At 41.4% G+C, this 22500-nt stretch overlaps 1 protein-coding gene across 1 annotated transcript; it reads left to right on the forward strand.

Moving 5' to 3' along the window:
* The first annotated feature begins 1881 nt into the window (after positions 1-1881).
* On the forward strand, positions 1882-20894 carry jph2 (junctophilin 2). Its single transcript, XM_088332819.1, has 6 exons — positions 1882-2546; positions 5377-6184; positions 13390-13508; positions 18425-19263; positions 20580-20679; positions 20747-20894. The coding sequence occupies exons 1-5, from the start codon at positions 2168-2170 to the stop codon at positions 20658-20660; spliced, it is 2226 nt and encodes a 741-aa protein (XP_088188945.1). The 5' UTR covers positions 1882-2167; the 3' UTR covers positions 20661-20679; positions 20747-20894.
* Positions 20895-22500: the final 1606 nt, after the last annotated feature.

Here is a 22500-nt window from a genome sequence, read left to right on the forward strand (position 1 = left end):
ATATATATATATATATATATATATATATATATATATATATAGGCAGCACGGCGGCGCAGTGGTTAGCGCTTGTGCGGCACAGTTCATGTCATGGGAACCTGTCGTGGGTTAAAATCCAGCTCCAGACTTCCTGTGCGGAGTTTGTATGTTCTCCCCATGCTTGCGTGGGTTTCCTCCGGGCACTCCGGTTTCCTCCCACGTTCCAAAAACATGCATTTCAGGTGAATTGGCCGGTCCAAATTGTCCCTAGGTGTGAATGAGCGAATGAGTTGTCTGTCCCTGTGTGCCCTGCGATTGGCTGGCAACCAGTTCAGGGTATCCCCTGCCCACTGCCCGGAGATGGATGGGATGGGCTCCAGCCCCCCGCGATATAAACTAGTTACTTTACATCAAAGTTTAAATAAGTTGAGAGTTCACTGGATTGTTAAAAATAGATGCTATTGTATTTTAGTAGAACAATAGATTAAAAATAAATATGAATTCATTCTGTGCATAGTATTACAATATTATTGGTTAAAATTTGATTCGAGGGACCCCCAAAAACCTTTGCTTCTTCTTTTGTTTTTTTCTTCTTTTTCTATCTTTTTTTCCGTTTGTTTCTTATTTGCTAGCTTTTCATGAGTTTTTTCATGTTTTATCTCCTTTGATTCTTTATTATTCTCCCTTTTTCTCTTTTACTTCTTTTGTATCTTTTTTTCCTAGATTTTTCCTTTTTATTCTTGCTTTTGCCTGTTTTTTTTATTTTTACTATATCGGGGGTATCCAACCTTTCTCAAGCTGTTACTAAGAAGCGCATAGGGCACCAAGTTTTATATGCATTTCCAAAATCATAACTGATAATGATTTTATTATGTTTTTACCATTACCATTTTTACCACCACCATCAATTATTTGGAGAAAGGGTTAAATAGACTCAGTGAACCACACACCCAAAAAGTCATTTAACTAGAAAATCATGATGACCCAGCCCTGGTGAGCTATTTTCAGAACACGTCCACGGGCACCTCAGCTGTCCTCATAGGGCACTCTGGTGCCCACGGGCCCCACGTTGGAGTCCCCTGTACTAGATCATCTTTCACACCAACCTCTTTAAAACCAGATTCCTGCTTCGAAAAAACATTTTCAGCCCAAGCCCTATTGTGATAGCGTACTTTTGAAATCCATAACATGTTTAAACCCAAGTTATTCTTTTAAAGATTATATAATTACAAAATGTATTTTGAAATCCAAAAGCCACAGTTTAATGTGACTTTAAAAGCCTCATCCCAATTTTAAAGCATACATAGAAATGTTGCCTTTTATTTTTTAGAAACTTCATCACAATCTAAAAACCTACTTTCAACCCTTTCAACATTGCTTCGATCCCAAATCTGAAAACTCAAGTGACACGGTTTTGCAGTTGATATTTTGAAAATCATAATATGGTAGCCATTGTAAAAGGTTGTGACCTTTTTTTGAAACCCTACCATAGTTATAAGAGTTATCTCTTTTCGTTTCTTTTTTCAGAAACATTTTTCCGGACTTTTGCAATGATACATCTTCTCCATGAAACTTAGATTTGATCCAAATTATTCCATTAACTGTACCCTAAACAATGAATTTTAGCTCATTTAAATCAGTTCACAAAGAAACCGATCTGTCAACCTTTTCAACTTGGTTGCGTTTAGCAGCCAGTAAGGACGGAAACAAGAAACGCAAAGCAAAGGCATTCGCCTCTGTCCCAAAGAGGAAGACATGGCTCCTTGCAGGCAGCCCAGTACGGATTGGGTCGTATTTTTGGAATGGCGTGTGCGTTTGCATGAGTTCTCTGGGGTGTGTGTGTCAGTGTGGCCTTGTTAGGTGCGCTCAACTGTTTCCCCTTCTGCAGGGTGACAGGGACAGGGGCTTGGCTTCCCTCTGGGGCCACTGTGAAAGCCATGAAAGACCCTCGGCTTGGAAGGAAACAACCACAAAAGTCGATTACAGATCAGATTTAAAAGTCGTGAAGAAGTTACTTTCAAGATCTTAATGGACTAATTGAGAAACTTTCAAAGAGCGAAAGGGGGCCCACTCGAATTGGGCAGTGGGGATATCTCCATGCAGTTTTGATGTCAGGGCTAGGCAGCTTGGGTCCCAGAGGGGTTTTGATCTTACAGAAGACTCTGACAGGGTCGCTCCTGGCTGCGACATGAGCGGCGGTCGCTTTGAGTTTGACGACGGCGGCGCGTACTGCGGTGGCTGGGAGGGCGGCAAGGCGCACGGCCACGGCATCTGCACCGGCCCAAAAGGCCAGGGCGAGTTCTCTGGGTCCTGGAACTATGGTTTCGAGGTGGTGGGGGTCTACACTTGGCCCAGCGGCAACACCTACGAGGGTTACTGGTCGCAGGGCAAGCGTCATGGCTTGGGTGTGGAAAACAAAGGCCACTGGATTTACCGTGGGGAATGGACGCACGGCTTCAAGGGAAGGTACGGCATCCGCTTCAGTCTTGACAGCGGGGCCAAATATGAAGGCACTTGGAACAACGGCCTTCAGGACGGCTACGGGACCGAGACCTATGCCGATGGAGGTAGGAGCTGCGCATTCAAGGCAATAGTTGATCTGTTTCCGACCGTGTTGCAGAAGAAGTCAAATTGGTATTTTCCAAAAGAAAATACCAATGGTGTCAGACATAATTTAAAAAAAGAATCTAGATGTATATAAAGAAAAATGAGTTAAGGGGTGACTTTTTTTACTACATTCATGGCTCACAGATCCCTTAACTACCAGGGTTGTCGAGGCACCATTTCCTGTGGTGCGTCTTGGGCTAGTACAACCTGGTGGCGCCCATCTCTGTTCAAGATGTTTTTTGGGTACGGGTTTGCTCCCCCACTTACAACATATTTGGTTGCCATGGTTTCAGTCGTAGGAGAAGCCCCTGATCTGACTAGGATACAGCACCTCCTGCGCGTGGTTGCCATTTGCTTTTTGGGTAAAACGTCATCCCGCGCTTCAAAGATGAGCCACACCTCGGCAGCGACGTGTGACAAAACTGATATTCGATCCTTAATCACTGGGGAAAAACTATTTTGTGCCCAAATCTGGAGCATCACATCGTAGAATATGGATTGCATCAGTTGTGGCTTTCATATTTTTGTTGAAAAACTTTTTGGCGATGACGTTACATCCATTAACTTTGGAACATATTAAAGACATAAAGGTTCTTTGTCTGGTCAAGGTATATTTTTTCATTCATATTGAAATTATTTATGTATTTAAATTAATAAATAACGAAATGGATTAAAAAAAAATATTCCCTCAAAATGAAAGAAATAAATGATTAAAAATGTGTTACCTAAATATAAGTTTCAATAAAATTGTTCCTTTAAAAATACATAAATTATTCAATTAAATATTTCCATTAGAAATACATAAGTAAATACATCATGTCACGACCGAAACAAACAGTGGACCCAAATGCGTAATGTTTCACACAACAATTTATTATTAAGGGATCGGGGGATCAGGGAGAGAGGAAAAATCAGCGATCTGGTGCTCGCTGGGCAGGTGGAACAGGAAGCGCCCCGCGGCCGGTAACCGGTGGCGAGGCGGACAGCCGGGGCCAGAGAGCAGAGCGGGATCGTGGATGGGAGCAAGTCGGGTAGCCGGGACAGGAGAACAGGGTGTGGTTGTGGATCGGAACAAGAGGTGAAGCCGGCCGGGACAGGAGAACAAAGCGTGGTCACGGATCAGAACAAGTCTGTAGCCGGGACAGGAGGGCCAAGCGTGGTCGGGGATCGGAACAAGTCGGGTAATCGGGACAGGAGAACAGGGTGTGGTTGTGGATCGGAACAAGAGGTGAAGCCGGCCGGGACAGGAGAACGAAGCGTGATCGCGGATCAGAAGCAAGTCAGGGAACCGGAGACCATCGGGAAGCCAGGGGCAGGGGATCGATACCAGGAATCAGGGGAAGGAATCAGGCAGGAAAACGAGTTGGGCTGGCAGGTCGCAAGAAGCAGGAACAGGTGGGAATCAAAACGGGAGCCAGAGTCAAAAGTGCTTGCCTTGCATGTGCTGAGGTTCGCTGATGGACTGACAAAGAGTGACCGCAAAGGAACTAGGAAACAAGTGGGAGCTGGGGATGAAGGGGTGAGAGCAGGTGAGGGCAAATGACAGGGTCGTGACACATAAATATCTAAATAAATATATGTGAAATGAAAAAGTACTTACCGGGCAACTGTCCAGACTTTAAATAAAGTTAAATTACTGTAAAAGCAAACTCTTTTTGTGCTAGTTTGTGATTTGGATTCAAACTTATCTGGATATTTAAAATATAAAGAAAAATCAATAATGTGCATATTTAGAGGTTCCTTTCTGCCCTGAATGCACTATGCCTCGCAAAAACTAATGAATGAATGTGCTCAAAGCTCAGATCTCAAGGAACCACTACAATAAAATCACCAATCCATTGTTATGTTAGAGTATCACATTTCAACTGTGTGTTATTCATTCAGTATGTCTCACGACACCTTCACGTTAAAAGTACTGCGGCATTGGAATCGTCTACTTTTCAAGTCGATGTGTCCTGAGAGCTGAACTTGCAGCAAGCTAAGTGTATCATAGTACTGTCAAGACCGTTCATGAAGTTATAATTTCCAACACTTTAATTATATGTACAAAGGAACAGACATGAAGAAAAACCACAGTGTTTTTCCTCCCTTCACAGTTGACTCATCAGCTGTGAGGCTAACAAATGTGCGCGTGTAATAATAGCCCCAAACCCCCCTGCGTGGTCTGCGGGCCCCTCGGTCGTCATGCTATCGCTCTAATGAGTGTAATCCACGCAAGTCCGTTTTAGCATGAGAGAGGAAAACTAGCTGACTTCTCATAAGTTGTTGATGATGGGAAAATGTTACAGGTTTAATTGTGTGCTTCCACATTCCCCTCAGAACAATACAATAAAGTCCAAGTGTATTCAATATGCAACAACATCAGGTTCAGATGGCTTGAAAAATACCAAAAAACATTAAACAAAATTAAAGTAGGCTGATATGCAAAAAAACGCTCAATCACATCAAGCTTTTCCTAACAGCAGATAATACAAGTGCAGTTGTTGCTACTATTACAACAACAGAGACAGCCGACAAAAGTAATCAGACAAGGCTAACTAAGATTAGCTCATGGGTAACAGGATGCTGTAGCTACTTACTAAGCCTTTAGTGGTCAGCATACACATTGGAAAATTATTAGCTAACTTTCTAAATTCAACAACAGTCTCTGACCCATCACTGACCACCCCTGGAGTAAGTGAAATCCATGATGTAAATACCTTGTATGAATACACCCTGGGCTTGTTGAATAGTATATATGGCACATGATTCTATTTGGTCTTTGAACACATTCTAATTGTATCTTTTCAGGTACTTACCAGGGTCAGTTCACAGGGGGGATGCGGCATGGCTACGGTGTTCGTCAGAGCGTCCCCTACGGCATAGCCGCTGTGTTCCGCTCTCCTCTACGGACATCTCTGACATCCCTACGCAGCGAGCACAGCAACGGCACAGTTCTGCAGCAAGACATCCCCGTGATCACCACCACGAGCGTATCTGGTGAGGAGACGCCTGTTGCCAACTCTGGCCAATTAGGACCATCGCGGGGAGGCTTTGCCCTCACTCTCCAAGTGGACCCAGAGGCACTGAAGAGCAAAAAGAAAGGTCTGTTCAGCAGGAGCGCTCTGCTCGGCAAGCTGAAGAAATCGGAATCCAACACTTCACTGTCCAGCCAGAAGAGCAAGATCAGTTTCTTGAGGACGGAATCCGCTTTGAGCTCTAATGCCAGCGACACCACTAGCATGGGGGACGAAAGTCTGGCTGGCGCAGAAGATTTCCCCCCTGTGGAAGCAGACATTGATGCCACCACCACTGAAGTCTACATGGGCGAATGGAAGAACGACAAGCGCTCGGGATACGGAATAAGCGAACGATCCAGCGGCCTAAAGTACGAAGGCGAGTGGCTGAACAACCAAAGACACGGCTATGGTTGCACCAGCTTCGCAGAGGGCGGCAAAGAAGAGGGCAAGTACATGAACAATATGTTGGTAAAGGCTGTGAAGAAGAGGATGATTCAGCTGAAAGGAACCAAGATCAAGCAGAAGGTGGAGAGGGCAGTGGAAGGTGCTCAGCGGGCCGCCGCCATCGGCAAGCAGAAGGCAGAGATTGCAGCATCCCGGTAAAAACAAAATCTTTACTGTAAAAATATAGCTTGTAGATGAAGAGATCTCAAAAACATGCATTGAAAGTGCACAGATGCTTTTAGGTTCCCTTGGAACAGTACACTAACTGTCAAGGTATCATCAAGTTCAACAACATCAACAAAATGCGTTCAAATGGCTCAGAGATTAGTGTCAAACAAGGCAAGTTTCAAATTTGAAATAGGGTCTGTATCTGTTGAAGCGGACCCTATCAAAAAAGTTGTTCTGCTGATTTGGTTTACAATTACATAAAAGTCAGAACAGATCAGTGCATAGTGACTAAGGTTGTGATTGGACAAGTGTTTTGGGGGATTTTAAAACACCAAAATTGACCAAAAAAGTAAAACATGTCCAAGGAATATGCACAACCGAGGTTTAGAGAACACCAAACCCCAACAATATGCCACTAATGAGCAAGGAGATCTAAAATTTAAGGCACTTCTTGCTAACAAAATGCAGGCTCCCTTTCAGTAAACACTGACGCTCGGCTTGTCTCCTGTGATTTGCTGTACAGAAATTTAGCACTATATGAACAATATGTAATATGAGCAATCTGCTGGTGAAGGCTGTGAAGAAGAGGATGATTCAGCTAAAAGGTGCAATGAGCAATGGAGGGCACACTTCCTTCACAGTGACCTCCAATAAGCACAGTATTTGCCACCGTCTTAGAAGCTCCAAAGTAGGCATGAGAACCGTTTTTCAGTGTTTTCTTATTTGCCTTTTTTCAATGATGGGCTTCTGAATAGTACTTTATATATTAAAAAGTAGTTTGTGCCAATAAGCAGTTACCTCAAACGTGTACAGAAACATACCCAGAGTTTAAGACTATGAGTTAAGGTTTAGTTTAAGGTCTTAAACCATTTTAATGTTATGACCATACATGGTTCAGATCTTCTTCACCTGAAACCTCCGTGTTTACAGAAGCCTGATTTTCACTGACGGAATGCAGATGAGAATCCCAGCTTACTCAAATCCAAATATTTGCCTTCGAGTATAAGCATGAAAATAGAGTTATAAAGGTCACTCACAATGTCTGGAGTGGGCGCTGCTGACTTGCACTCCCTCATGCTAAACTGGTGCCTGCGCTGTTTTGGTTATGGTGCTTTATGTCAACAGTACTAGTAGCATGGGCAGAACTAGCCCGTTTTTGGGGGTGCTTAAAACGCAAGATAAAAAAAGTTAAACAAGGATGTGAACAAAAGCAGCTTCGGACATACTCCACTGCCTTGAAATGGTTAGTCCATTTGATTCCTAGCACCGCTCTCCCATCTCCTGCTCCTCTTACTCTCGGCTACTGTCATAGCGGCATACCTCCAGTGTGTTACATTGAGAATATGTTATACAGTGGTTATTTTGAGCAACTTTTTACCGCCCAATTTCATGACTTTGTTATCACCATCAGATATTAGTCCTCATTTTAGCTGCATTGAATCAAATGCAACAATGATCAGCCTACCTCAATTGTTGCGCGTGTGTCAATCATGTGTGTGGTCATCCTCTAAGCCCGAGCATGGACATCGGCAGTTTTATCTGATAAAGACGGTTTTCCAGTGTGAATCCAGACTTGCTTAAGGGGATTCATGTATGCAATCCTACTTCTGACAATCTTTTGTCTGTGCCTGAGTTGTCAAAACTGACATTGAATTTGAGTAAGCACAAGTAGTGGTTGCAAAAAACCTTTTGAAGAGAAAGAGGAAGTCTAGTGCCATTGAAGACACACTATCTGTATAAAATCATCTTGATTTTACAATGTGTCCAACTCTGAAAGCAGTTATTTAGATTTACCCAACAATTCCAATAAGCAGCTGCCGGTGTGAAAGGTCTTTCAGCGCGTTACCTGGCTTAGAAGGACCACCGGTAAAACAGAGTCAGGCACCTGGCTGTGATTGCAATTGAAAAAGACGTGCTTGACCATGTGCAACACCAAAAAGTTATTGACAGGGTTGCAACTCTCAATGTCAGGCAACACAGCTTAATCGGTAAAGAGTATGGTGGAATTATAAAGTGTTGAATAGAATGCATCGTTGTCTGATAAGTTCCATGCTTCCTCTTCTGTATTTGTATGTTTGTGTGTACTCTGGTAGAAATAAATGACTAAAAACTGGGCATGGCGTAGTAGTAGTAGTAGTGTTTCTGCTAACCACAAAGTTTAATGTAATGTGCAAAAACAGTTGATCCTTAATTACTTTAACTTTCATTTCTATTTTTTAATCAGCCAGAAACTCTAGGTGGTCAGCACCCCCAAAGCTCTGAACCAAAAACCGCCCCTGACTGGTGAATCACATTTTCTGTGATTTAGCCCTTATTCGCCATTTCGTTTGGCACATTAGTAAATACTTTATCCGTAATCGCTATCCAACTATATGGTAGTCGCTAATTTGATTGATGACACAATCCGAAAAGATGAGACGTAAACAACTCAGAAGAGAGCGAATAACTGTGGCACTTAAAACTGCGTCAGGTGTGCAGGGGCACGCTGCTGTTGGCGTTCTGCAGCCAAAGTAACCCACCGCTTTTGACTGTTAGTAGCCGTGATGGCGTAAAGAATAGTTACATTACCCCGTTACTGAAGAAATAACGCCATTACCTGACGGTGTTATTTATAATAGCATTATTAAAAGTGGAAATATATCAAAATATAAAATCAAAATTCACCCTTTGACAGGTTTTAGAGCGTATACACAGTGTGAGACAGTGTGCTATTTTACACGAAGCTGTGTATTTATAAAGGGTCAAAAAGAATTTATTACAAAAATTTGATTATGGGAGTATGAAGGCTCAAATAAAAGGGACAACATCAGCATTGATTATACCAAACACTAATTTGTGTGGGTGCCTAAGATTTGCTCACTCTCTCTTTGAGGAATGTCATGATTTCTAATCCTGTATTATGAAATCGGGTTTAATCACTGACTCGATTGGTATTGTATTTGGTATACCGATTAGGGTTCTGTTCACAAATTTTCATGGGGGAAATGGCTCTAAATGCCCTTTCATTGGAAAGGTTGTGTAGCAGTGCCTAAACACACATGAATAAATGATTAATAAATAAGGGAAATGAAAATATATTTCTTCACATTTTGTAAGGCTTTGTTTTTTAAATAGATGATTAGAACTCTTGGATTGGGATTTGGTATCAGTTCCCCAAATATCTTGATCAGAAAATCTTTATTTTATTAAATTTTATGTAACTATACAATTCTAATAAGTAAAGTGAAATTTATTTGTATAGCCCTTAATCAAAAAAATGTCTCAAAGGACTTCACGGGCCACAATTACACCATCCCCTGATCTGAAACTGACGTGTAAAATGCGCAAAATTGGCCAACCCTCTGTTCATTGGTGGTATGCCCGCAAAACAGACGCCGGCGACTGTTCCGCTTCCTCATCGCGTCATTTCCGCGTGTGGACCACGGGTATAAAAGCTGCCGAGCCGGGCTGTAGAAATCATAACCGCTCAAGACACAGTCCCGTGAAGATCAAGATTTCAAGCTATGGCACCGAAGAAGCCAATATGTTATTATTGTAATAGTTTTTCATTTTTTTTTATTATCTTGTTATGAAATGAAAAGAAATGTCAAGAAATAAAAATGGATTAAGACGAGGTCACTACGGTGACGGGGATCCATGTTCACCCCTTGACGTCTCGAGCACAACTGACGTGTGCTCAGCAAATCGCGCTGTATATACGCGGAGAAAGGCGTTTGACCGTCACACGCGTTACACACGCTAATTCACGTGATAACACCGCGATACAGGCGCAGAACAAACGTGCTATGACCGTGCTCCACCCACGATTACCCGCTAAAATTTCGCGTCCTACCCGCGTGTAACCACGCCCTGGCCGCGGCCGTAGCACGTCGTTCCGTGTCTGTACAGCGTCATTACCTCGTGTGTACCACGTGTGCCGCCCACGGTTACACGTGGTCTAATGTTTTGAGCAGCGCAAAACTTTTTCGCGCGGCCAACCGCGTGTGAATTTCCGACCGCGTGTAAAGCACGGCTGTATCTCGTCTGTATGGCGATCTCAAAGCGTCCAACAGCGTCTGCTTCACAGGCAGAAATTTCTGGCCGTGATTCAGCCTTGATACGCCCGTGAAAGACTGTGTGACCGGGCCCTTAGTAAGAGAACCTTAAAGTCATACCTTAAGCAGACCGGGAGCCAATGCAAATTAGCTAATATTGGAGAGATATGGTCAAAGTCTTGCTGCAATGTTATGTAAGTGGAGTGGAGATAGGGTAGGGGGGGGGATTTGGCTACTGCATGACACATCTGTTAGCAGGTTTCCTCATTCTTACCCGTAATCTGGTGTCAGTGGAGACGGTTTAAAAATACATGTCGGATTAGATGTGCCAAACTGGTTCTCCCTAGCCACATTTTAGCCTCTGTAGCCTCCAGACATTGCGCAGGCCTTGTCCTGTCATTTGTGCCGTTTTGTGGGGTCTTGTGTGTCTGGATGGGCGTAAATGACGCAGAGTCAGAGGGGGCTGGAGAACCCTGACTAAATAAGGAAGGCATGCTTTTGCTGTATCACAATCACAGGGGAATGCAACAGCTGATTATCTCTCTCCCACCAACCCCCAATATTTTCCTGCCTCATCAGATACTGACTGTCTTCTAAGCTCAAGTACAGTGGCTCTTTCTAATTTAGCACACATCAAAAGGTCTGTTTTGACCTGGCGGGAAAAGCGACAGGCATTTCGGCACACGACTTTGCAGCCGAGCGCATCCCCTTTCATCGTCCGAGGTCAGCTTTGTCCATAGCAAACAATTACAGAAGCGAGTGCCTCTTGCGTCACTTGCGGTGTCGAATGGTTCTATGGATATAAATATGACACACCTCATAAGCAAATGCTCAGGTGACAAATGAGTCTGGTATAAATGTAACCCACACGGCCTTACTTGTGCAGTCTGGATTACTGTGCACTGCTGATCTGTCCGGATTACACTGCTAAATCATCAGCTGGTTGTAACATTTGACCAAAAAAATAATTCTGTAAAATCGTCTCTAAATGTTTCTTTTTGGGTGTTTGAAATGTGAATCAGATGTAGGATCATTTGAGAACACAACTTATCTCAAAGCAACAATCGTACAATAAATTCACACTGGCTGGAACCAAAATTGAATTTGAAACAAATGTTTTGGTTCAAGAGCATGTAGTTGTCTTTTAATAGGAACTAAGTCAGTGTTTTGGATTGACCACTGTTAACACTCCAGGGCACAGAGTTCAAAGAGACCCTTCACGCAGATCCAGTGGCACATGCCGCAATGTCACAAGGTATCAGCATCAGCAGGCAACATGACCAAAAAAAGAGAAAACATCACATTTTTACACTACAAAAATACAATAATAATATAGTATTCATGTAACAATGATTAAAAAATGTACAGGTGATATTAGTGGTGTAACTTTTGCAGCCTGACAGATTTGCTAAGAAAAATACTGTGCTTAGAAAGGCATTACTGTTTTACTTTAGCGTTACTTTTATATGATAAAATGTGTACCGGTACTTGTTTTTGAATTTGGTCAGGTTTTAAATCTATCCATATTCTGTGGTATTACTTACATACCTTTTATTAAGCCGGTGCTTCTCAATTATTTTCTGTAAAAAAAGTTCACAGAGGTCAAATGCACCCACACCCTTGATGAAGCCTCGTGCCCCCAAGGGGACTCGCCCCACTATATGAGAACTACTACATTAAGCTAACCTGGGATGGTTCATGGTTTTAAAAGATATATATTTGATAAAGGATAGCCAACATTAAATGGATAATAAAGTACCATCCTTTTCACTGTCTGGCGCGCCTCCGTCCACCAGAGGGCGCCTAATCGATTTGTAATTGGTGTCCAATCACACCATACCTGTCCCTACCCTTCCTATTACCCTTCAAAATAACATTTTGGACAGCACCCAGTGATGGGTACTATTAATTTTCTACCTTCATTTTCCACTGTCTAGATTTTCATCCCCTTTTTTAGGTATTTGTGAGTTTTGGTTATTGCCTCTGGTTCTGACAGTTTTATTGTTGTTTTCGACCATTTGTTTCTTGCTTTGTGGATGAATTGTGATCAAATGCCATCATTTATGAGCACCTTGTCATGGTTCCTGCTTTCCTGCATGTGGGTCCCCCACAAAATCAAAACAATCCTTACATAAATCGCGGTCCCCATGCAGTTATCCATTTTAAGAATTGGTACCTAATTTATGCTTATTGCGCAATATTTCGCATGAGTGATTTGTTACAGAATTGTGATGCCCTTACTTACCTTAAAAACAACATAGACCTTTCCAACTTTATCATTGTGTGCATTACTCACTCTGTTTTACTTTTACACAATAATCTTCCCCTGGACTAACTTTTTCAGTTGTGAGACTGACTGGAACATTTATGACTTTGAAATTTAGCATCTTTGCTATTTCGAATTACTAAAGGGACTTTTTCGTGTTGGTGGACCACCACACTCTCCTGCATTTTGACAGTAATGAAATGTAATTTTAATTTGTGACAATGCTTCGGTCACATTCAATAATGGTGCCTCATTATTAAATGAAGACGTGAGCCAGTAGCTGCATTCCTTTAGCCCCTCTTAAGTAGAATCTCAACAAGGAACCTGACAGACAGTGGCCTTCCACTGAAGGCTGCACAGAAGGAGGCCATTTGCCTCCACATATCCTTGGTAGTCATTACCTGGCAACACTCCAGCAAAAGCCACTATCTGGCATTTGCTCTGAATATTAAGGGAGTAGCAAAATCTGGTTTCAACTGGAAAACGTTTTTATCTTTATTTGAATTATGTGCCCACATTGAATCAGAACAAATCAAATCGTTCCACTTTGAAACAAATTCAAAGTGCAAGTTACAATACATAATTGACTAGTTTTTTCAGATATATTTAAAACAACAAAAAAGCAACAATGTACTGTATATACTGTATATTATCTCGCAGGGAACCTTGGCAGTGTCTCATTGTTCCAGTGGTGCGCACCAAGCAACCCATAGCCCAGCAGGCTATTTCTATCTCAGTGGGATGTTACACTGTGCCAACTGAGTCAATTAGATAAACTCACAGATCACTAATGGTTACTACTCAGCTGTTAAGTGTAAGCTATGTGGCAGTTATGTCTTTTTTTGTCAGTCTGTTGATATATTTGAGTCAACACAGCTTAATATGGTTCCAGGTCCACCCACGCCAAGGCCAAGTCGGACGGAGCCGCCCAGGCAGCTCAAGCCTCCAACAGCGAGTCCAGCATCGCCAGGCTAGTGGCAAAAGAGCTCTCTCCAACCTTCTACCAACCAGGTCCATGGACATCATTGTCTCTCAAATATAGCTTTGGATTGTACAGACCACATCTTTAAACCTCAAAAAATACCTTATACCTTGTCTGCTACAACTAAATTGTCTGAAACCAGCTTGGAAAACCCAAATACCTTATTCACTGTTCTTTCTCTTCCTCAATTGGAATTTTTTGTTTTACTACATTAACAAATTATAACCACCAAATACACATCCAGTGCATATGTAAACATGGGTCTATAACTCAAGGCCAATTGCCGCCCGTGGGGTGATAGTTTGAGACCCCAGCCTTAATATGAGAGTCTAAAGGGATAGTGTGTCTCCTGGTGGGAACAATATGATTCTCTAAAAAAATACGAATCCTGATTTAAAAATAAACCTCCATGTTTTAAAATACTCAGAGAAAATAGCATTTATTTTACATTATATTAGCCTCACTTAGATGGAGCTGACATTATTGTCGGCCATCTTGCTGCTACAAGTACATTACCCCTAAAAACAAAAAAACTGTCTGTTTTATTCCTTTTCTCTTTTTCTTTGTTTTTGTCTAGCTTTTCCTTCTTTTCGTTCTCTTGTTTTATCGTTTTCTTTATTTTTTCTCTCTATTTTTTGTCTTTTTTGTTTGTCTTTTGTTCTATGCAAAAGGCTGGGCAAAAAAAGGAAAAAATATGTGGTTTTGTTACAAAGTCTCTGTAGTTTTTCTTCCTTCTTTTTAGCACTTGTTTTTGGTTACACGGCACAATAAAACAACACCTAGTCGTCAAATAATACATACAGTCCCTTTGATGTAGGTGCAGCCCACCCAAATTATGGATTTATTTATTACTGATTGATTTATTTTCATGTTAATTCTTATAGATATAGAGATAGATTTTGATCGTATTTTGTGGAGGATTTAAAAAAAAAACATTTGAGAACAGTGGAATAACAGGTTTTCTTGTGGAAAACTTAATTCGACTTAACCTCACCCAGATCCTAGCTCCAGCGGCCCTCAAATCAATTGAGTTCGAGACCCCTGTTCTAGTTGATCCCTTTATATGGCAATAAGAGCATTTTTTAGGAATTGAGAAGAGCTTTGCAGAAAAAAATTATTTAAGGTTAAATCTCGGCAAGTCACGTCAGTTATGACAGAGACTAATACCAAAATGTTGAATTGTGATTGGGCTACGCAAATTACTCTCAGAAAGGGTGTATTGTCAACTATAACTGGCTTATGTTGGGGTCTATAGTATACTTACTGTATCACGATCGGGAGAATAGTCGTGTACTTGTCATGTCTCATACTTGTAGCCTTAAAGTCTTGTATTGGCTTATTTATTGATTAAGTTTGGTTTATTTAGTTATAGTCACTGTTATGTTTGGTGTTTTCTTTGAATCAGAATCTGGTAAACCTGCAAAATCTGTTTCAATGTTTATATTTTTTTGATAAAAGAGCTACCAAAATGCTCTATAACAGGTGAGAGTTTAGAACTCTATGCTTTGAAAACCGTTACCAGGCATAGAGTTAAAAGGCAGACCTTACTCCAAACACCATCCTTGAAACATTAACTCTTGGATGAAAAGTTACCTTGAAAGCAAATGCCCGCTTGACATTTCTATTTCCGATCCCACTATTTGGCAACCTCCCCAAAATTCAAGCCAAAGGAATGCAAATCTGAGCACAAATAACAGATATGAGTCATTTCCTTTAGACAAAGAACTCTTGACCTGACTTTTGCGTACATTCTCTGCACTTAGAAACTGACTTGGAGAATCCTCGGCTGAGGCTCTCTGCCGAGGTCATCGCATTTGAAAGTCTAAAAAAAGGAGCATCTTGTTCGGACCGAGGGATCAGATCACTTTCACGAGCTATCTGGAAAAGCATGCAAATACATCCACACAAAACCTGCAGAATGCTTTTGATTCAGCCCTTGTATTTCCTACTTGTCAGTCAGTGCACAGAGAAAAATGTCATCAGAAAGAAAAGCAAAAATATGTTGTTGTCTTCCAAAAGTGTAGCACACATATTCTGTTTTTAGACCACAGTGCGACTCTAAAGGGTTGAGTATAGCAGCTTGCATGAAAGCATAGCAGCTGGCACACAGACGAACCATGACAGAAATGCCCGTCTTCTTCTCACTTATCTTGTTAATAGCGGTAGCACAGTAAAATGCAATAAATAAATAAAAAACCCACAACTGTCAAAGAAGTAGAACATTGTGCATTCACGACGCCTAACTTGCTCACTCATGCGGACTCCTAGCTAAAATCATTTAGCGTTATAGACAACCACCGGTTTTACCACGCTAAGAACTGTATCATTGATATGTTTCACCGTGATTTCACGACTGTAAGGCACACATAAATGTCTCAGATTTTCTTTAAATCATGTGGCGTACAGTGCGCCCTGTGTGTGTGATGTAAAGCGACGGGCGTAGCTGAGGACAGGATAAGGCTGTCATCACACTGCAGAGTTCTGCATGCTCAGTTCTGATTTTTGAGTGAAATCCGATGGCCCGCCAGACAATGCTAAGATGCTCAATCAAAAAATGAGGGTCAGACGAAAACTTGCCGTTTTAAATAGGTCCACTAGATGTTGCCAAAGCTAAGCACTACTCCAAAAACTGTATTTACTGACTACCATTAAAAAAAGCAGAACATTAAGAAAATCCACCCTGATGTTGTTTTACTTGAATAAAAGTCAGTTGCGCTGTTCAGGGCAATACGAAACATCCAAAATTGGTGTCTTTGCAGAATTTTAAGGAAACTTTTGCTTATATTTTTTTTATATAATCAATATGAAATCTAGCAGGAAAGTTTCCATCTTAAAGTAAACATTTTTATCAAAAATCTAAATAAAAAGCAGTCACAGTTTTAAACCATTAACTCAATCATTTAAATTAGTGTTTGTATGCTATTTTCTGTCATTTTCCAGTCTGCATGAGTTCTCTGGTTAAATGAACTGTAGTGGAAAAATAATGAAATTGTTGTTTTGCTTTTTTTTTTTAAAAAATATTCAGTGGATAAATGCTACAAGAGGTGAAATCTTTCTGAGAAAAAAAAAAGTATTAAGCGAAAAAAAAGTCAATAATAGCAGTGTCTGAAATAACGTCTGCCCGGACACCCGGGGCGTGCATCTTTTACGTCGGGTGTACAACTTACACAACGTCTCTGCCCGGGTGGCCGACAACTTTTTCAAGAAGAAAAAAATATATATATATATATAATTCGTTTTTATTTTTATTCATTTTTTTTCAAATACGATGTTTGCTTTATTCCGATTTCGAAATCTTCGTTCGGTTTGGAAAGTTCGGAATTTCGGTTCGTTAGGCAATTTGCATACTCGGCAGCCAATCAGAATCCTGCATCGAATAACATCGTGCTTCCGGACTTTCCAGAGCGTTATAAGGGCGTGCATTTGGCAAAGTAGACGCACAGAGAACACAAGAAAAAATGGATAAGAGGTTAGGAATCAAGCCAAAACCTCAGCCCCAGATGAAAAATTCGAAATAAACTATCAAAATGATGACTCTACAAAACGTAAACGTACATTAAAAGCATCGTGGGAAGAGGAGTTCACGTGACTTGTAGCAGCCGACGCAACGCAAACATTACATGAATGAAGATGAGTGTAGTTCTAGCCTTTTGGCTGAGTAGAGAGAAAACGCATTAAATGTATTCTGTAATGATGTGGTATTGCCGTACCTCCGGGAACGGTGCATTCGCAATGATCGCAGCAAGGCTTTAGGGCTAGGACCTTAGCTTGGCCTTTTGGCTGAGAGTAAGTGTCCCGGCTCCTAGGCTTTGTAGCGTATTATGAACTGACCGATAACGGATAATGGATAATGAATAACGAAGATAGAACAATAACCCTTAAAAACCCCACAATGAGCTTGCTCTGTCCACTCCACGCATCGGCCCGGTATTGCAGTACCTCCGGGAACGGTGCATTCGCAATGATCGCAGCAAGGTTTTAGGGCTAGGACCTTAGCTTAGCCTTTTGCCTGAGAGTAAGTGTCCCGGCTCCTAGGCTTTGTAGCGTATTATGAACTGACCGATAACGGATAATGGATAATGAATAACGAAGATAGAACAATAACCCTTAAAAACCCCAAAACCCCGAATGAAGATGAGTAAATACAGGTACATACTGATGGCAGCTGAAAAACAGCTATGTCATATACATGCAATGAATGTTAAAAGTAGATATACAATAAACTTTATTTTAAAGTGTTGTTCTGTTATATATTCTGTTTATCAATCCTTAATACTTTGCAACGATGGTTTTTTTTTTACGATTAGTCATCTTATTGAGTTTCAAGTTGTGAAAAATTGGGCAGTCAACTTTATGTCTGGGCAAGCAACTTTTCAGAGTTGTCTGCCCTGTGTCCGATAACTTTTTGTCATGAGTTTTAAACACTGATATTAGTTTTATAACATCCCTGAATCAATATAATTGTGAGTCTCTGAAAAAATCCTCAGCCCTCCAGCAATGGCACACTTTTTATGTTGTGAGTTACTAGTCTGGCCCTCTTAAGAATATTTCTTCTACCATTTGCAGAGATAAACGCATCAGACATTCGTAGGCCGTGATGTACAGTGTATGGTGCAGCATGCCATTGCACAAATGTTAAACTTTCACAACTATCACAGAAGTTATTTCAAAACCGAACGGTGTCTTTTTTTCAAAATGGACCTCATCAAAACTGCCCACTCCTAAAAATTAGGGACAATCCGGAATGTGACTGAATCAAGCCCCATCAGCAATTGTGCACACAATTACAGGTTAAGTTTAATGCTCCTCGGAGTAGCTGAAATTGAGTAAAAAATGGACTTAAGCACTAATGGGAATATGTGATCCCGTGTAGTGAAAAGGGGCCTTTGTTTTCCCAGTATTACAAATTATTCCATTTCATCAACACATTTCTACTCCTTCACAGGTCCCGAGTACCTAAAGAAGAGAGTGATGCCAGAGGTCGCAGAGGGAAGCGAGAACACAGATATCGTCATGCATGAACCACTGTTGGCCGAAGAGGAGCAAGCGCCCACCCCACCAGAAAGCCCAATTGTGAATGAATTGGACCGCCTCATGCCTGGATCCTCTCCAGCCCGCACCCCTTCCCCCAGTCCTGGCATCTATCTCAAGGAGGGGCCCAAACTATTAGGTCCTGGAAACTGGAGCGATGACAAAGCTAGCAAAAATAGCGGTAAACCGAACAGCAGACCCACCACACCTTCAGCACCAATTCCTGTTTCTTTGGCCCCAGAGGGCGGCAGTGGGCGCAACCTCTCTCGAACCCCAAGCCGCCATAGCACCAAAAATGAGCAAGGGTCTGATTTGGAGATAAAACCTTTGCAGAAATGCATTTCTGAGGTCACTACTACAGACTCAACGTCCGCACCTCAATCTGCCAGAAACAGCTTTACTGCCCCAAGTGAGGAGGAAAAGTTGTGCCCCGACCCCAGCGGGACCGCAAAAGTTACCAATCATAATTTAAAAGCCAACGATGTCAAACTTGAAAGAGTTCCATTGGTCCCGGATCGAGATGAAATGAGGGAGGCAAGCAGGTCTTCCGTTAAAGCAGAGAGCAAACTGGCACCAAAGAGACAAGACAGCCCTGCTCCATCCCCGAAGCCGGCAGCCAACTATGAACCCAAGACACTCGTTAAACCTGTGGAAACCAAAACTAACAGCGTCAAACCTGCCGATCCCAAAGCAGAAACCCGACTTAGGGCGCCGATGTTGACCTCAAGCACTGTAGAGCCTTTGGAGCAGGAGGTAAGACAGTCCATGCTCACATTGTTTTGGTCTACAGATTGAGTCTGTGTCACACTCTTCGACAAATGTCACTTCTCACTTGGCAAATTTGTGCTACTGTACATCCAAACAAGCTATGTCAAATTATAAGCACAGTTGTCAGTTTCTGATGATGGAACCTAAGGAAGAAATTTGAAATCTATTTGCTTTTAAAATCAAACACTCAGTTTTTGTGGTTAATCCATTCCATAACCACCTGTATTTAGTGAAATTCCGTGAAGTAGGAACCATATACAGGTACAGTACTGTACTTTTACTCCCTTGAAAAGGGTTAAAAGGTTGTAAGAGGCTATAATTCCTAAACCGTTATTTCGATCTGAATATGGAAGGTCTCAAATTGTAGCTGAGATTGTGCACTTTACGCTTATAGTACCGTAATTATGTTATTGCATTTCAGAATATGGTTATATGAACATCTAAAATAACAAAACCTGTTTCACTGTACATATTTACATATACTATAGTATATCAAAAGAAATCTGTTCACTTGTGTGTATAACTGAGCATTCTCGGTTCTCCTCGGATGGAATATTTTTTCATAGTGAAAAGTACAGCAGGACAGTCAGTGACCAATGATATATGCAAAGTCCAGCTTATTTGCTAAAAAAGCCTGAGCTGTATTGGTAGATTTCTGCAGGCAATTTCTGTTTTATTTTTTTCCCCCCACCGTGTATGTCTATGCATCTGGAAAGCCGCATAAAAAACACCGTGTAAACCCAAGAGACGTAGTAATCGTCTAATCAAGCACACTTTTAGAGCAAGATCAAATGGTGCTTTGTTGATTTAGATGAGCGACATAAAGTGAATCAACACTGTCTAAAGTTAAATGTGCCTATTTGCATAATGACACAGCTTATGCTTGCCTCCTGAACAAATTGCTCACAAATGGCATCTATATGGGTATTGATTTGTTACTAGACATGTAAACAATTGGTTCGGATTGCTCCAATCAGTGCCCAGGAAACATGTGGTTCTGCGATTGGTTTAAGTGTACTGGCGCGCTTAAAGTGACACGAAATTCGTGAGAGAACGCAAAAATCTGCAGAACAAATTAAGAATAAAAATTACGATGCACTTAAGACCTGAAAATCGAACCACGATTGAGCGGGATGCACTGTGTTCATTAATACAAGATTTAATTTTTCAAGGTGACCACAGTTGATGTTTTGTCTTCATAAGATAACAGTTATCATAAAGTTTCTGAACTTTTGGTTTGCAGTGAAAAACTTGAAAGTTTTGGCTGTGTCCCTAGTTTGACATGCTTTTCTGTTGTCAAGAGCCCCAACACCATCATGATCTGCATGGTTATCCTGCTCAACATCGGCTTGGCCATTCTCTTTGTGCACATTTTGTCATGAGGCATTTACATCACCTCAGGTACAGTAAACTCGTACCCACGTTTTCTGACTGTAACATGATTGTAAAATAGTTTTCCTTGTTGAAGGTCAATGTCAGCGCTGCCGTGAGAAGGCCTGCCTCCACTGAAATTTGGACAAGAACTCAAAGAAACATGGAGGGAAATCCAAAGTCATGTGTGAACAGCAGTAGTCCCTTTTTGGGGGGCTGCTTTCTTCTGCAACTGTGCGTGCTCCAGTCAGGCAGCAGACGACCGATAAGCTGAAGGACCCCGACTAGCTCAAGTTTCTGTGCTGGAGTCGGGCAGGTTAATGGTGCTGCTTCTCTTTCAGATGCGTTGAGTGCGTTCAAGACATTCTTAGTCAACTCTGGATGCAAAGCGTGACATTTTGGGAAAAAATAATTTTAGAATGTTCATAACCAACAAGACCAGCTATATGGTTTAACCTGTTAAGTCCTTACAATATCTTTGTTTCCATTTTTTTCTAGTCCAGTCACTGTGCCTGCCAACTAACATGTTCTCAATCCCACATTCTCTTCAACAGCACGTCTCAACTTGACACATACTTTCTTGAGTACTCGTTTCAGTCCCTGGTTGTTGTCTTGGCCAACGCAAAAGAAATCAGTCTTAAGGTTGAAATTATTTTGATGGATCAGACATTTGATAAAGTTAAATGGTGTCTTCAACCAAACAACACACACAGAGTCCCAAAGGGTCACTCACATTTCAGGTGCATGTATTTTTGCTTTGTTTTTCCAATTACTGAAAAAATGGATGACAGACTTGTAGAAAGGTGCTCAACACTTGTTGGCTTCACCTGCTGAGAATAAAGTTCAAGTGCCTTCAAAAAAACAACAGCAACAAATTCAAAATGTGCTTCAAACAAAAAACGCAAAAGCCTTGCAGACGCTGGAAGACTTGCCTTAAATGGCCTTCCGGCAAAATTCTGAATCTGATGCAGAAACGGAACTTTGAAAATTAGATATCTTGGTTGAATTCATTAAGGATGACACATTTTGTACAACTCTATGTTTGAACAAAAGACCCAAACAATTGACAAAATTGCACTCAAATTGATAACTGTTGTCATTGAATTGCGATAGCTGTACTGTCTTTATAACATTCACCATATGCCAGTCAGCGTTTTCTAATTTGTGATTAGCTGCAACATTTTCTCTGTTCCAACACTCCTGGTCACATAATTGCCATAATTAAGCAGGGACATGATGACTTCCTGCTGAAAATAACACAAAAAAGTCAAATTCAACTGATAGTTTGAAAATATTTCGGCTGTGCTGTCAAATACTGTGACGTGTGACATTGTCATTGTTGTTATTCTATTGCATAGAACGAAGTTTGGAAGGTGATGTAGGAACACCAATAGCGAGCAGTGTTTGTGCGACTTACGTGTTTAGTATGTGGCTGTGGTCAATGGCCTTTGAAGTGGTTTCAATCTGTGTGTATTCTGTGGGAGACTTGAGAGCAAATAACAGTGCCAGCTTGACAGATACCATTGCCTCTCGGCTTCCTGGGAGCGCTTTGCAGTTGTTTTCTTGTTTAAAGGTGGGGTGCGTTGTTTAGGTGTCCTTAAAAAGTTGAAAGTTTAAGTATGTGTTTACAATGCCCAACTGAGTTAAAAAAGCCATTACGCTTTACTTTCCATTGCACCTATCTGCTTTTATCGTATTTTTATCAGGCCTGTTCGGGGTAGAACAAACCCCCAAAAAGATGAAAAAGAAGAGTAACAGTGCGTCTAAGAAATGCACTCATATCACATTTACTCTACTGCCATCTCCTGGCTCAAAGTCATGATTGTACCCTTAAGTCTTCAAATGCCGCAC

This window comes from Urocampus carinirostris, chromosome 3 (assembly GCF_059441175.1).
Source record: "Urocampus carinirostris isolate Australia breed hairy pipefish chromosome 3, RoL_Ucar_1.0, whole genome shotgun sequence".
NCBI lineage: Eukaryota > Metazoa > Chordata > Actinopteri > Syngnathiformes > Syngnathidae > Urocampus > Urocampus carinirostris.